The sequence below is a fragment of the Girardinichthys multiradiatus genome, chromosome 9 (assembly GCF_021462225.1).
Source record: "Girardinichthys multiradiatus isolate DD_20200921_A chromosome 9, DD_fGirMul_XY1, whole genome shotgun sequence".
Classification (NCBI taxonomy): domain Eukaryota; kingdom Metazoa; phylum Chordata; class Actinopteri; order Cyprinodontiformes; family Goodeidae; genus Girardinichthys; species Girardinichthys multiradiatus.
In genome coordinates, this window is record NC_061802.1 from 43,828,459 (window position 1) to 43,845,541 (window position 17,083).

A 17,083-nucleotide genomic window follows, 5' to 3' on the forward strand; every position below is an offset into this window, starting at 1 on the left:
TTGTCCCTGTGCTGCTTCCCATAACCTAACGCTGTGTATTCAATTTCAGTATCTAAGTGCAGAACTGAAGGGGCTTCCACGAGGGTCTCCACCAGTTTGAGCCTAGGAATCCAGTCTGAGTCAGAGGTCTTTATGTATTATGGCCCATCTCTCCAACTGTGACAGAACAGCCCTAACGTCATTAATTAAACATCAGGCTTTCCTCCAATCAGACGATCATCGTGACAGGCTGCCATGCCAACACTCCCTGTCAACATGGCTTCCAAATCTAGAAGGGGATTACATATGGTGATGGTTTTTGACAAGCTGCCATTTGCCTCTTTTAATCTGATAGGAGAAGATATCTGGACTGGAGAGCATGGTGGGCTGTAACTGTGTGTGTCTGATATTGTTATGCCATAAAAAAACGGAAACATTTTTGAAGATGCAAGCGGTGTCCTGGAAGGAATCTTAATCCTCTCGTCAAGCTTTTGATACAACCCCAAATATTGTGACTGACTAAGAAGTGTATTTTTAGACCTGGATCTTGTTTCCATTTGCTGTAAATTTTTAGGTTTTTTTCACGTTTATCAACTGCTGATGTGGATGGTGGCATAATGTGACAATCTATGAAGGATCTCTGTGGTTCCTGAAGAACCACCAATCCTGTTTTCTTTTGACACAAGTTTTTTTTTTTTTTTTACTCTTTAACTAAAAATGACTCAAAACTCAGAGCTGCTCTCACATGATTTATATTTGCTCTGATTAATATATTAATACCCACACCCATCTTCATATGAAGCCTTGAGCCAATCTTCTGGAATGACTAATATATGGGGAGCAGAGAATCATACATGTGTGCCCATTGAAAACAAGCAGTGAAGGGGAACAGGGGGCTTAGCAGCCTTCTCTCCCCCAAATAGAGATGTAAATCATCCACAAGCATGGTATTCTGAGCTTATCCTAGCAGAGCAAAGCTTTCCCCCTCAGCTGTGTGGAGATGAAATAAATATTTCCAGATAAACGAGCACAGTCGAGACGGTTAAACATCCACCTCTCCAAAAGCCAATTGCCCCGAGTTTTTATTAAAGATCGATTTGATTTGGAAAAGGCCAGATGTAGTGAGGTTAAGCAAATGTCACGTTCTCCCGTTCCAGTTTACATTTCCTGCCTTCTCCGTTGGTGACATTTCGTCTCCGTCTGTACCCAGAGCACTAAAAATACCCAGCATTCCCCTTCCAGCATCCCACCACAATCGTGCGTTTTGCACATTATTGGTCAATTCGTCAACAACCACAACCGGCGTCAAACTCCTGTGGTTGCATTTGTATCAACATATGAAATGAAGCAAAGCAATAAAGCTGGGTGCTTTGCATCCCTGTGAGAATTGCCTGTCAACAACAGGGGGCGGAATAAGAGATTGGCTGACAACAAGCCATCTTTGAAGCACCTCCAAGTAGGAAGTGGTATCCATTGGAGACACGGACCGAGGAGGGGAGGGGATCGGGTTCAAATCACCCACACTGAGATAATTGTTTATCCCTGGGAGAAGCTTTGGTCTTTGTCTGCGGGTGGCTAAGTAAGTTCAGCGGCACTCTGAGACAGAGAGAGCCCGGCAGACCCAAGGCTCGGAAACATTAGGATGAATCAATTATGCTGCCATTAGCCAATAAAGTGGCCCTCACTGAGTCGTGTAATTATGACCCACAGCAAAGCCAATTTTATGGAGGCACATTATCCCTTTTTCTTTTTCTGCTATTCATTTGTTTGAGGTAATCCTTCCATTGTTGTAATTATGTGCTTTGGTTTCAGCGCAGAATAAATAAATCATCATTTGCTCCCATCAGTCCTGAACACTGTTCAGCCTGTGGTTTGGTCCGTGCATGGATGAAAAGTCACTTTTTACTCTGTTCAATTAGAAATGAATGCTGTTGAGCAGAAATCCACAGCAAGATGGTGTGATAGGAGAGTGTGGGAAGAGCTGATATTATAGGCAGGCAGCTACTTAGCTTGTTCCCGGCTCCGAGGACGCTGTGTAAGTGTGACAATGTGCTGTCAATGAGGGATGACAGTACACAGCCAACATGGCGTAATGCATTGTTCCTTCCTGGGTTCCCTCCTGACAGATGCTCTCCCAGACAGCTGGATCAGCAGTGAGAGCGAGCGGCACTGGGATCTGGGCCGCACCGTGTGTGAGCGGAGCAGGCTTGTGATGTGAGGCTGATTAGTGAGGCCATATACACGTGTCAACAAGCCAAGTCTGGGGATCACATCAGAGTTTGTGCTCATTGTCAATTTAGGACCTCTTCATGTACTTAATTTGAGCATAATGCACCAGTTGGAATAAGCATGGCTGCTGGATGGAGTCGTTCGTTTTACATTTTTTACATTAACATTCTTATTTAGCCAGGGAGGAAAATGACTGCCAGATCGTTTCTCTCTCTCCTTTGCAAGACATCTTCTAAGAAATGACCTTCTCTGCAACAGGCGCTCAGAAGACTGATGCTGGAGGAGCTTCAAGCCAACTAAAATAAACACTCTGGGAATGTTAAGCAGGAAACTTGGCAGACAGGCAGAGAATTGTTTTTGTGGACACTGAGAACTTTTACATTCTCTTTTTATTCGACAGACTGGATAGTTTATGATTATGTTAAAAAACAAAATCAAGCCATGAACTCTCAGCATGTCATACCCCGAGGTTAATCTTTAATTTGTAAATTGAAGCTATGTATCAGCAAACCTACAGCCTTTAGAACACCAGGCAAAGGATTTTCATATGACTTTTAAACTAGAGACGCACCAGTTAGTGGACCACAGACGGAAATTGGCTAATTTCCCTTAATCAGGTCTAATATTTTTTTAATGATTCAGAAATGATTTTGCCTTTTCATTAAATGCATCATAACTAAGAACTTCCACCAGTTTTGGTTCATCATAGTGTCAACTAGCAGCATGTCATTTCATTAACTTTGTGGAGTTTTTTTTGATCGGATAAAGGTTAGGCTCAGGGTTCCTACACACCAAATCAGTGAAATCTGGTGTTCCAATCACTTCAATGGCTGCAGGTGTATAAAGTTTGGCTCAGAGTCCTGATCTCAACCTTCTTGAACACCTTTGGGATGAATTAGAGCAGAGGCTGCTATTCTCATGCTTTTCTCATCTAACTATGAACACACTCCTAAACCTTGTGGAAGATGTTTGCAGAATAGTTAAAGTTGCTGTTGCTGGCAACGGTGGGTCAATCAACAAACAATTGCTGTCGGGAATATAGTTTATTTTTTTATAACGTTCCATATTTTTCCAGATTTGCAGTTCTGGATATTTTTCCACATTTTTGTAACATCCTGGGTGTTTAAGTGTAATGTATTGGCTTAAAGCTGCTTGAATAGCAGTCTGGATAATAATAGCGAGCCTACACAATGCTTCTTGGACTTCTTAAATAATTAATGGAGCATCTTAGACTAAATGCAGATTGTGCAAAGCACAGTTACTAAACTTTAGTTGCTTCATTTTTAATAATCCTGAAACAATCCTGGAAATAGTAGTTTTAATCCTTTGTTTGGCATTTTAGACCTGATCTAAGAACCACAGATCCAGTTCAACCTACTATAAATTTAAAGTTAAGTAGAGCTCATATAGGTACTGAAATAGCCTAGTTTTTATTTAATTGTTCATTTAGTCAGTAAGTAATAAACCCAAATACTGAGAGTGAACATGTTACAAGAAACAAGTGATTGAGGAAATGAAGATAAAGCACTTGAAATAAATAGGACTCCATATTTTCCTTTTCTCGTGCATTTCCAGACATTTCTAGAATGCGTAGGAACCATGTTTGCTGCATAGATCCTGGAGGTCCTTCATTTTCTGTTGGATTCAATACTACTACCTCTGTCTGTTTGCAGGTGTTGTAATCTTTAAATAAAATCTGAATCTGTCAAAACTGTTATTGGCTAATCAGACCTCGACAAAAACGTGACATCTGAACCAGCCAGGTAAACCCTGATAGGTGCATCTGCCTGGACCCTGAACTGGATTTTGTGTCCAGTTTTTATTGTCACTATAAAGAAAAGTTGTCAGTCTTCTTTCCTTCTCTTCACTTGCATCTCCACCATGAGTTGTTTTCCTGCTGGAAAAATCTCCCAACAACACAGCTGGTTTTCCTTCACTGGACGTTGCAGTGCGCCCTCGTTTTAACACCCACTTCATTCGGGTATTTATGAGGCGGTAACTTTAGGAAAGTGTGCCTCTGTGCTGGTGAGCAGTCGGGAGTAGAGGGAGCAGGGGGGCCACCGCTGATGGATGTTAACTAAAGCAGACAGGTAGGTTTAGAGTTACTGATGGAATGGGTTGGATCGGCTCATACCGGGGCTGCGGTGGCGGGGTTGTGAAGGTAAGGCGGCCGTAAAGCTGCCTGAGCCTTTCCCCTGCGAACATGTCTATAGATTACTGGAGTGCTGACGGACTCTGGATAATGAGACACTATATTTTTACAGTTCTGCCATCCCAACAGACCGCCCCCTTCCTCCTCCTCCTCCTCCAGCTTTCTTCCTTCACTCAATCTGCCGCCTGCTGAGCACACGCCCTGAACCCCTGACCCCTGCAGGAGTGAACCCCCTCCTCATCCGCTGCTAGTACAGCAGGCCTCATTCTCATCCCAGTGACCCCCTGCCCAGAACTACCAAGCCGGACAGCAGTCTGGGGTTAATGCACCAAGCACTCCCATTGTCTCTGAATTAATGAAGTGCTCCCTGCCTGTCCCTTTTCATTCAGAGACAACGAGATGAATGACGAGCTGCACAGTTTTAAACAGTCGTCCACAAAGTCAGAGCCAGGGCTCATGTTTGGATCTGTAATGTTCCCACTCCAGGATCAGTTTGGATCCAAGCAGCACTAAGCTGAATATATTAGAGGAGCGTTATATTGAAATGGACGGCTACAGGATGGAGGAAGACGAGGCTGAGCCAGGGAACGGTTTCAGCTCAGAAAATGGAAGGTGGGATTTAAGTGTCCTAAATGGCAAGGGAGACCTCTAGTGGAAGGTAGTTTTACTAGACCGAGCACATGCACTCCCTGCTTCACCACATCACATCAGATCATGTTGGTTAATATGAAATGTACAACATATCCTCTGTCACGTCATACGCTCTTACTTTGTTCCTTCCCACTATATTACAGCCAATCTGTTTTACTCTAAACAGCCCTGTTCATGCGCAGAAATCATTAAAATCCGTTTTGACAAACAGCTCCAGCTTTAGCAGCTGGAATGATGTCGCACAGAACAACAGATAAAAGTGATGGTTGATGGAGAATGCATCCCTAAATACTGAGACATCCTGGGCCACACATTACATTCACATTTTCCCGCTCCACTTATCTGCTGCTGCTCTTTCTAATTCATAAGCAACTTGTTCTAAAGTCCAGTTCAATGTCTTTGAAAGTCATATGTAGATAAAAGTGTCCAATATGCTGTTTATTATCAATTTGCTGAAATAATTGTTTAAATCTGATTTTTATGTTTAAATTTATCGACGTTTAATACATTATTTATGAGGGGATGGTATGACTGGCTTCAGCCATGTAGCAGAGCTGTGTTGCTGACAGCTTGTTACGGTGCATCATCCCAGCTGCAGGTGTGACCTTTTAGAACTGACCTATGACCTCCTCTTGTCACCGCAGTGCTCAGCATCCGTGGCGCCCAGGAGGAGGAGCCTCCCGACCCCCAGCTCATGCGCCTGGACAACATGCTGCTGGCAGAGGGTGTGTCTGGCCCAGAGAAAGGCGGGGGGTCTGCGGCGGCGGCGGCTGCAGCGGCAGCCTCAGGAGGGGTGGGGGCCGACAACTCAGCGGAGCACTCAGACTACAGGGCCAAGCTGTCCCAGATCAGACAGATCTACCACACAGAGCTGGAGAAGTATGAACAGGTGAGGACAGCAGAAAAAGCTGGACACGAACCATGGACGTCTGGTTATAGATGTGCAATTATTTATCTTAAAGAAAATCAAACAAAATATTTGAGTTGAATCAGTGTTTGGTTCCTTGAAAATGTTTTAGGTGACATATTTTCCTCTTTACATGGCTTAAGTGTAATAAAAGCACCAAAAACTGTAACAAATTTTATAATTCAGACGAACCTAAAGTTAAAGATCTTTATGTAGTCCTAAAAACAGTTCTGTTTTTAGAATGGTGGAAAATTAGGTGTTTTGTTTTTTTCGATGATTTAAAAATATAAGTATAAAACGTGTCATACGCCCCTTTACTCTCATGCCTCTAAATAAAATCTAGTGTAACCTGTTGTCTTTAAAAGTCACCTGAAACAGAGTCCAATGATCTCAGAATAACTCCAGCTGTTCTGGTAAGGCTTCAGAGGTTTATTAGAGAGCAGTTGGACAGACAGCATCTAGAAGACCAAGGAGCACAGTAGGTATCTCCCTGACATACCTCGAGTGCTCCTTGGTCTTCTAGATGAGAAAATTATTCATAAGAGAAATAAGAAACCCATGGGAACTCTGGAGCTGCTGCAGAGATACACAGCTCAAAAGTAAGTCATTGTTGATTAAAATATGTAGGAAGTGATGTTTACAGTTTGCTAATGGCCATGTGGAGGATTCCGCTAATAGGTGGATGAAGGTGTTCTGGAAGATGAGACCAGAATTGAACGTTGCGGACTAAATGCAAAATGCTGTGTTTGGTGAAAAACTAAAGATGCACATCACCCTGAAGAAATGATCCCTACTGTGAAATGTGTCTCTGTCTCCCACTCCATTCCCATCATGCTTTGGGAGGCTTTTCTGTAGCTTAGACAAGGAAGCTGGACAAATCGTGGTAGGGTGGATGAGGCTAAATCAGGTCAAACCTGGAAGAAAACATGTTAGAGACTTCAGGGAGTTGATACTGGGACAGAGATTCACTTTCCAGCAGATACAGCAAGAGTTACAATAGAATGGCCACCGGTGGGCTCTAGATAGACAAACTTTATCAGTTTATTATTTTACTTAGTACAGTTACACATAGCCCATTCTAAAATGGCCAAACTCTAACACTCAATAGTTTAATCTAACCTCCCCAACAACCCCACACCATTCCAAACCTTTTGTGAAGTGCCTTGAGACGACATGTATTGTGAATTGGCGCTATATAAATAAACTGAATTGAATTGAATGGTTTTGATTCAAGCATAGTCACACGTTAGAATGGCCCAGTCAAAGTCCAGACTCAAATCCAAATGAGAATCTGTGACAGCACTTGAAAATGTATGTTTACAGACTCTCTACATTGCAGAGAAATATGGTTCTTTAAAATAATAAATTGGAGGGGCTGAATACAAATGCAAGCCACACTTTTCAGATTTGTATATGTAAAAAAAAAAACCATGTGTCTTTTTCTCCTGACCTCATAATTCTGCCGTACTTTGTGTCGAAATCTGTGAAATCCCAACGAAATCTATTGCAGTTTGTGTTTGTATGTGATGAATGTGAAAGAAGGTCAAGGGTTATGAATACTTTTGCAAGGATCTGTAGGTGAATAATTAGCTTTCTGTTAGCTGCTGCTCTGTTGACTAACTGATGATAGCAGTAGTTTTGCTGACTGCAGGTCAGCTTTATGGTCCACTTATGCTAACTTTTTCTATCTTAGCGCTCTGGTCAGACATCAAACCATAAAATACTTTTCTTGCTACCTGACTGCTCATTTAGACCACTTTCTTAACAACCTGATCCATTCCAAGTAATGATCTCCTTGGTGAAGTAAGCAGGATATTTTTGGGTTCTAAGCCTGTTTGTTGTATTTTGATCATCAAAAAGAATCTATATCAGTTCAGTGCTGATATAAATTGCTCTTTTCAATTCTTCTGAGTTGTATCTATGTATAATAAAGTGGCAAGCCTCACATACTCAGACTGTTTCGTCATCAACTGTCAGTGAGAATTCACTTCTGCTGGTTTTTATCCCAGATTACTCCATCATATGCAGTATGCTGTGTTGCTGGGGGTGACTTCCTCTCATTGCCTTTGTATCCGATGCATGCGCGACAATAGCATTGCTTTCAGATGATTGTGATGAGCAGGCAGATAGACAGACACAGACAAAGCCTGACACGGCTAAATCCAGGGAGAGATCGACAGGAGAAGCAGAAGTAAAGAAGAGGAGACAGTAGGAGATGGAGTCGGAGTGTAATATCGCAGCACATTCACGCCTGGTGTGACACGGGAGAATGAAGGAAGCGTCGGCGTGTCGTCGTCTCCCAGGGTTAGTTGTGCTGTGAAAGCGTGTGTCTGAGAGGGAACAGCTGTCACTGGTTTCTCTCAACGTACTTCAATCACAGTTTCTGTTAAATATGCATTTAAGTTCTTATCATCCATCTAGTCTTTTGGAGAAAGCTCCACCCTGTCCTACATGAAGCAAAAAGCTGGATTTAACTTATCTGTGAGCTCTTCTTCGTGCAACAGATGTGACATAGCCTTGTTGAAAATCCAGGTCTCATCTGTGGTTATGTTTGACTTGATGGAGCCTGCTCTCTGACAGAATGGTGTGTGCCTTCTCCACAGGCCTGTAACGAGTTCACCACCCATGTGATGAACCTGTTGCGGGAGCAGTCGCGCACACGGCCCATTTCGCCCAAAGAGATCGAGCGCATGGTGAGCATCATCCACCGCAAGTTCAGCTCCATCCAGATGCAGCTCAAGCAGAGCACCTGCGAAGCCGTCATGATCCTGCGCTCCCGCTTCCTCGATGCCAGGTGTGTGTCCTTGTTCTAACTGTGTGCACATTTGTGTTCAAACATGCTCAGTGCTCTAGATAACCTCCCAGCTGAACAGCAGCACAAATAGCTCATCTTGTGCCTGCCTTCTCAAGCCCCATATGCCTGTGAACGACTGATGTAGCCTGCAAAATACGTCATGACACACTGTTTTCTGCTGCGTACCACACACACTGGGCTGGTTTGCATGTTAGGATGCCTTTTGGAGTAAAACACCCCGCAATGTTGGCCAATAAGAGCTCCCTGTGTGCTCTGCAACACTTAACAGTTTTCTCTTTTTTAATCGCTTGTTCTCTTTGATGCGTTCTTTGGATTTGCATACATTTCTCCAAGGATAAATTCCACTCAAAGCCCGGGTTGGAGGCATAACATTTAAATGAGGCGTGTGCTCCCGTGTAAAGCTTCACTATATCTATTCTCTTGCAAATGACTGTGGCGGTGCTGCAGCAGCGAGGGGAAGGGATGGGAAGAGCAAAGCTTTCACTGGATGAGAGGCGCTGGCATGCTCTGCACCTCTGATTAATCTACTGGCTGCTGGATCCCATGCTGTGCACATCTACATATTTTCTTGTGAGCTGTTGGAGCGAGGGACAGAGGTTTTAGCGTAAATCTCCTCAACCAGCCGATACATGCAAAGAGATTTCCCTTTCAGCTTATGTAAAGCCCTCCTTGGATGTGGCGCTGGCAGACATGACCTGATAGGTGCAAAAGATGGAGGGGTCAGGCAACTCAAAGGCAGCAGCGCCCTCTGCTCTGTCTGCTTGAAGGTCTGCTGGCAGATAAATATGTTAGTGTTCATGTAGGATCAGCCCAGCCTGTTTCTATGCTGTCAAACATTGTATCATCTTGGCGTCTTGATTCCAGCATGCTTGAAACCAAACTGATAAAGAGAAAAATGTTGAGTTTCATTTAATGAGGCGTTAATAACTAATACAACCAGCATTGCATAAAATAAGAATCCACCAGTCTGTGTGAAATAGAACAGAATGGCAGAAAAGGAATCCAGGTGTTGCAATGGAATAGTCAAAGTCCAGATTTCAGACTAATTGAAAATGCTGTGGTGGGACCTCCAGAGAGCTGTGTAGAAGTGAGTGTCTCCAAACAATGTTGGACAGAACATCTTGTGCAGTGATGTGAGACTAATAGACAGAGAACTATTTGGAATTATTGCTGCTAAAGGAGGTTCTCTAGGCTACACAGTAAGAGCTGCGTTGTTTTGGCGTTGACAAATGGTTTGTGGTGTATCTTTGTACACTGTTGGCATAGAGGCCTTCTTCCCATATACCCACAGGTACTTACTGTGAAACCAGAACAACACCAGACCTGCTTTCATGAGTTTTCTACACCCGTCTTCTTTTACCTGTCTCTGTAACCATTAAACTTTAAATGTGTGACGAGAAGGTAATGACAGAGGCAAACAATGTGAACAAAGACAGGAGCTGCAGGACCTTTCGGTCAGCAAACATCCTGAGGTTCTATCAAACCTCCAATCGTGGCAGCTGGCTGCCCACACTGAGCCAGGTTCTGGTTCTGCTTGAGGTTTCTTCCTGTTAAAGGGGAGATTTCCACTGTCGCTACATGCTCATCCAGGATTCAGATTTCACACTCAGGTTGTACGAAGTGTTGTGACTGATCTGTTGTTCTCCTTGTAGGCGGAAACGACGGAACTTCAACAAGCAGGCGACAGAGATCCTGAATGAGTATTTCTACTCACACCTCAGTAACCCCTACCCCAGCGAGGAGGCCAAAGAGGAGCTGGCTAAGAAGTGTGCCATCACAGTGGCCCAGGTACGAGCAGATCAGTGCCACCTCACAGCACCTGTGGGAACGCTACTGTACAGAGAGCTGTGAGACAAGGACCATTTTAACTGAAGATGCTGTCAGCGTCTGGACGAGTGAGCTAACAAAAGGTTTTCAGGCCTTTATGGACACAGACAGCTCTTCTATTCTTTTAGTTGAGCATTTCATTAGCACAAAAATAACATCCAAAGGGTAAATGTGCCTCAGCAGAATTTTTGTAAGAAAACCAATAAAAGCTCATTTTGACCTGTGACAAGTTTCCTGTTGAAGAATGCAAACTATGCATCCAAGTGCCCTCATGAGTTTTTATTCATCAAATTATATCCTAGATTGCATGTTTTATCTTAGTAAAGCATAACTCTTGTTTCCAGTCCATACTGGGGGGAGGAGTCGTACAAACCCAGCTGTTCTGTTTCTGACGTCAGCTGTCTGTTAGACAGCGTTAGTGAACAAACAGCATCATGAAGACCGGGGAACACAGCAAACAGGTCAGGTGGGAGAATCCGTTGACCAGAAAACTTCACTAATCTGGTCCTTAGATGAAAACTATTGTTAAAAGAAAGCCAATAAAGACCTATTTGCAGTTTGCTGTAAACCCAGTAGGGCAGTGAACTTCACACAACTGCCTCTTGGACAAGTTGGCTTAACATTTAGACTTGCCAGAGTAACCATTATGGATATGACCAAAGCACTAACCTCAGTGCTGGGCCAAACAGTAGCTCATACACTTGTCTCCCTGCTCCCTGACAGCCTGTGTGAAGCTCTCTGACAGAAGCAGAGGTATACTTCCAGTTTTCCACGGTGGAAATTAAAACCATATTTATTCTTTCTCTGCAGCGCGCTTTTAAACAATGTGGCCCCAGGATGCAGGGGACTCAGTAAACATTAGGAAGAAGGTGCTCTGGTTGTTTAAGAACAGGACACTATTTTATCCTACTTGCTGTGTTGGCTAAAAAACTAACACCGCCCAACACACATCCTTCCCACAGTGAAAGGTGTGGGCAGCATCATGCTGTGGGAATGGTTCTCTTAAATGTCAGTCAATCAGTCATTTTCTACCGCTTATTCCATAGTGGGTCACAAGGGAGCTGGTGCCTCTCTTAAATGTTTTAGATTTTAATTCCACTTCGCTGTTGTATTCTACTTTGTGTTGGTCTTTCGTACAACGCTCCAGTCAAGGTGAGGTTTCTGATTGGAACATGAGTAAATAGGTAGAAGTTCAAGGGATATGAATATCTTAGCAAAGCAATGCTTTCAACTTTCCTACTCTTCATGAAGTAAGTAAGTAAAATTTTATTTATATAGCACCTCTCAAGACACAGATCACAAAGTGCTTCACAACACTAATACAAGGCACAATTGGAATAATATATTTATAAATGTAAAAAAGAAGATAAGATAAAATCAAAAATAAACTAACCAAACGCAAGCCTAAAAAGATGAGTTTTTAGCTGTTTTTTAAAAGACACCACCGAATCCGCAGTCCTTATACACAAGGAGATAGAGTTCCAGAGTCGGGGAGCTACTGTTGCAAAAGCTCTATCACCCTTAGTTTTCAGCCTTGTGTGATGTACAGCCAGTAGGACTATCGCATGACCTCAGAGACTTGGGGGGATTGTACAGATATAAGAGTTCACTGATATAAGTTGGGGCTTGACCATGAACTAATAGTCAGTGTATGAACTACATGTCTGAGATGAGAAAACCCATTTGGGAACAAAGTACAGCTTACCTAAAGAATGAAGAGTAGCACCAATATTCTGAAAGAATCCTGAAAACAGCACAGATTTAAACCTGAACCTCTCTGATCGAGAGAATCACCTGGATTTAGAGCTCAAAGATTTGGGCTGCGGTGTTAAATCATATCAAAAGTATTTTGAAGTTCTAAAACACCAAAGTGGCCAGGAGGTTTATTGGACATGCAATGCAAAGTTACTGATTAAGCTAGGAAACGACCCTGAGTTTAAATAGTGAGTGATTAAGAAAGAACATGATAGCTGTGGGATTTCAGCTTCTAGCCATACACAGCGCAGCTATCTGAGGCCCATAATGACCTACTGTAACTGTTACAGGAACTCATCACACCACTACAGATATCTGAAAGATGCCAGCGTTTCTGGCATCACAGCACTGTGAAGTATTTGAAAATCTTGCTTATGTTTTTTTTTTTGTTTGTTTCATCTCTGCACTTCAGCAACTCCACTTGTTTCAATCCTGTGAGAATTGATAATAAGGAAAACAATGACAACGCCAAGGTAAACAGCAGTTTGTGTTGTGAATCCATCATGTGGGAATGGATTGTTTTCTTCGTTGCTTTCATTAATTTCTACCAAATGATGTGAGGATGCAGCTGGGCTCGATTGTGGAAGCTGCTCAGTAGCTCAGTGATTTGTGGAGTTTCAGTTTCTTGGCTATAACAAAGGAGAATGTTTACCTACTCTGTCTATTAGAAACTTTGCAGGATTGATTTGGTTTTCATTTTAATGTTGTTTATCATTAGGGCTGGGATTACCCCCCTGGCTTCATCTGGGAGTCCATTAGCCGTAATGGGTGTTAGCGGAAGTTGACTGATTGGTGCTTGCGTGAGTTCTGATGATAGCTGCAGTCATGGTGACATAATGAGACCGTTATTGGCAATCATTCCATTCTGGCACTAATGCAGATTCACAGCACCAGTCTGTGTAGCCCATACTTCAGACAGAGGCTCTCTGCAGTGTTGCACATGCCATTAAAGGCCATTCAAGCTAAACTCAGTCGTACTTTTTTAAAGAGGCTCTGTGTGGTTCTATGTCTGAAGAAGTAAACTTGGTTCTTTTTTTCTGTCTGCTCAGGTTTCCAACTGGTTTGGGAATAAAAGAATCAGATACAAGAAAAACATTGGTAAGTTCCAAGAAGAAGCCAACATGTATGCTGCAAGAACTGCCGTGAATGCGGCTAATGCATCCTCACATGGAAGCCAAGCAAATTCACCCTCCACTCCAAACTCTGCAGGTGAGACAGGAAGTCCCTGGCTCTGCTGGGGTTAGACATATACTTCCTCTCTGTCCATCAGTGTAACACATTTAAGGCTTTTTTTAGTGCTGATACTGTAAAGTTCCTTTGTAAAGGACAAACTAGGCCACTATTCTACATAAATTATGCCCATCACATAATAATGCACGGTTATTTCCAGAAATAGGGTCAATGTTTATCCGTATTATTACCTTATACATTCACCTAATATTGCTCTGAGCAGTGTAGAAAAGAGCTGTTAGAGTTTAAACAAACTGAGCCCTCATGCAAAGTCTGTCCTTTCTTCTTGGTCCCAATTAACCCCATGTGTGCCTTTTCAACACTGTGTTAAATGCTTTGTAATGGCATTCAAAGGATAAGTCTGGTGATACAAAGCACTTCAAAAATAAAAAATTAACATTTCACCAACTTAATCATGATGTAGATACAAATTTGCACCCTGGTTTAAAAAGCCTGACCTTTTGTTGTTGTAGCAGTTTCATGCTAAAAAAAACCCCATTCTTAAATTAAAGTACAGTCATTCACTCCCATGTTGAGAAATATTTCTTCTTTTATTAAAATCGCTGGTAAAACAACTATTGGCACCCATGCTGTTTAATACAACCTCCGTTTGCTGAAACAACAACACTTAGTCCTCTCTTTAAAGATTTTGCAGCACAAAGAGCAGAGATGAAAGAGAGTCTCTCAGAGAGTCGCTCATTCCAGGGGCCGTCTCTGAGAGGGCCCCTGGAATGAGTTGTTGTGGTTCCCAGCTGCATTTCACGAAAGGTATTAATTTGACCCACCAGATAAGGGAGTCGACAATATTTGATATTTGCACTGATAAACTTAAATCTTAAGATGAAAAGGGGAGAAGACAAAGTGCGTCTCTAATAGCCGTGTTTGCTTTACTTTGCTTTCGTTTTAAATGTCATCGTAAATAGGATCACAGACATCCTGCTACTTTTACCCAAAGCGTACATGGGTGCTCCCATTCATTACACTAAATACAGCAGGCGTTTTTGAACAAAGAGGGACCCCTATCCTGTTCTTGACTCAGAAAGTGAAAACCTTTTCTATGCGAGCATGAAAGAAACCATTCAGCCCAAACAATGAGGAAACTGTATGCTTTCTTTTATTAAGGCAAACGTTTAAGACCCTTTTTATGTTCTGGAGTTAAACAAGATTTTATAAATCCTAGACATAGCAGTGGGATTTTATTTTAATTATATATAGTTTTATTGCTAGGCAGGTGAAAATAGAAAAACACAATCAGTTATTTAGTTGTTTTTGTGGACCCCGATTCCTTTCAGCTAGGGGATTTTGGCCCATGTGCTAAAGTTTTTGACACCCATCTAGATCATCCAGAGTTAGTAGAAAGTCCTCGCCTTATCAGAAAGTATAGTATTCATTCAGAAATTTCTTCTGTTAAATTTACTTTAAAGGGACTGTAGGGGATCAGTAATGGTGCCACCAGCGATTGTAGTAAAAACAATTAATTCACAACATGGGGATTTTTCCCTAATTTTTAAATCTGATCAAATTACATAAACATTTTTCAATGTAAAATTATGTTACTGCAAAAAAAAAGATGAATTTATTTTCAGGCTTTAAACATGTCTTCATTGGGGGCCCATACAAACTGGTCCGTGTCTTTGCATGGCAGAACTCAGTAGAATAATATAACAGCATGGGGCCGAGAGGTGGCCCCATGCTGCTGTTTTATTAGAGCCCAGTCACCAGAATTCACTGTCCTTTCTAAACTTAGGCTCAGCTTGAAAATAATCGGGCCCGTCTTCATATTTTCATAAAACCACTTGTGGTTCACAGAAGACAATAACAATGTGAACCTTTGTGACACCTTTATGAATGGATGGACCATAAGTAACCCTGATAAAAATAAAAGCATTGTTTCAACTTCTTACTGCTATGTTAAATCTAGCAATGCTTATTGTTACCTGTGATTGACATACGTTGTAAAATTTGATCATTTTTAAAAATGTGGTGAACACTAAAAAAGACAAATGCCAGACTTATCCTTTAAAGCTTCCATGAAAATTGTTTCTGTCGTGCTTTAAAACAAATAAAAGCGGTTAGCCTAACTTAGCCTTACATAAAGGTGGAGCTTTCTTATCTGAGTGATACAGTAAGCATGAAGGAACAAGCTATCCTTCTTTCACTCATATCTTATGCATCATATTTGAAAACAGTGTTTGTTTGTGGCTGTAGAAAACACTGTTACTGACACAGTGATCATGCCTACATAACAGCCAAGCAGAGTATTTTCCTGTTCTAATTAACACGTAACCTGCTCCTCCTGTGTTTAATGTTAAAGCATAGACTCTGTCCTCATGTATTGCTCTCCTGGCTCAGCTGCTCTGGTCTCATCCAACCTGTGCAGCTGCAGTGCTCACTAACCTGTGCATGCTGCTCCTCCTGGCTGCTGCCTGGCTGGACGGCCATTCTTGCTTCCCCTGCTGGCTCTCTGTGATTCCACTGCTCCCTCTCTCCTTTCAGGTTCTGCTGGCTCTTTTAACATGTCAAACTCCGGGGACTTGTTCATGAGCGTGCAGTCTCTCAATGGGGACTCATACCAGGGGGCTCAGGTGGGAGCCAACGTGCAGTCACAGGTAGGGCCTGGTGCTGGGAGGAAGATAGGGCTGGACAGATATCCTGCTTTCATTAGCTCACCTTACTGATGTTACTCCTAATTGTGAGCTGTAGTGCTCTCACGGTTAGAAATTGTAGACATTCACTACTAAATCTGAGCTATATTAGTGTCAGCCAGCCAGAAGATACCGTTTTCTTGCTAAGCAGTGTATAAATGCCTAATTTATTAGGGTTTGCTTGGTATTCTTGTTTTAATTTGAACTTTCCTCGGATCTGTGAACAGAACCGTTTTTACTCCAACATAGTTCTGTGTTCCATGTAAAAACAGAACCTAGTTTCAGCCCAGTCTGGTCCAACCCAAAAAACACATGTAAGCTCACAAGATCAATAAAACATTTTCAGGGATCTAGAAACATTTGAAGTGTTCTATGATCTTGAAGAGTATTTTTGTCATTACATACAGCTGAACAGCTCTAGGAACTACAGCTACATTTGATTCCAAGGCAACCTCAACTGTTTTTGCTCGAATTAATATCCAGTTAACCTGTATATTGGTTGCCTTTCCTCTAGTTGTTCAGAATATTTTTACGTTATTAACCTGGACATTTCTGAAATATCTGCAACATCACCACACACCTGGGAAGAAAAATGATTCAAGTTTTTTTTTTTTACAAATAGAAATCTGTGAAGTGGATTTGTGTTCAGCTCCCCTTTCAGAACCAACTTTCACTGCTGTTAGAGCTGCAGGTCTTCTGATGTATATCTGGAGCAGCTTTGTCGTGCTTGAAGGTGAAACTCCACCCCAGTTTCTGGTCTTACGCAGCCTTTGCCTCCTGTGTTGCCTTGTAATTAGCTCCAACCATCCTACCATCAACATTTACCATCTTTCTGTCCCTTCTAAAGGATAGCATCCCTTTACCGTGATGCTTCAACCGCCATGTCTCACCAA

General features: G+C 42.3%; 1 protein-coding gene across 4 annotated transcripts in view; it reads left to right on the forward strand.

Annotated features, from left to right (window-relative positions):
- LOC124873835 (pre-B-cell leukemia transcription factor 1) overlaps positions 1 to 17,083 on the forward strand; it is a 68,169-nt gene that overhangs the window by 44,098 nt on the left and 6,988 nt on the right. The window contains exons 3-7 of one of the 4 annotated variants that reach the window (XM_047374831.1): positions 5,656 to 5,900; positions 8,522 to 8,712; positions 10,386 to 10,521; positions 13,365 to 13,413; positions 16,042 to 16,154. In XM_047374831.1, the coding sequence (XP_047230787.1) occupies positions 5,656 to 5,900; positions 8,522 to 8,712; positions 10,386 to 10,521; positions 13,365 to 13,413; positions 16,042 to 16,154 (734 nt within the window). Of the gene's footprint in view, positions 1 to 5,655; positions 5,901 to 8,521; positions 8,713 to 10,385; positions 10,522 to 13,364; positions 13,525 to 16,041; positions 16,155 to 17,083 lie in introns of all 4 variants that reach the window. The other 3 variants (XM_047374830.1, XM_047374833.1, XM_047374832.1) reach the window with 3 other exon arrangements.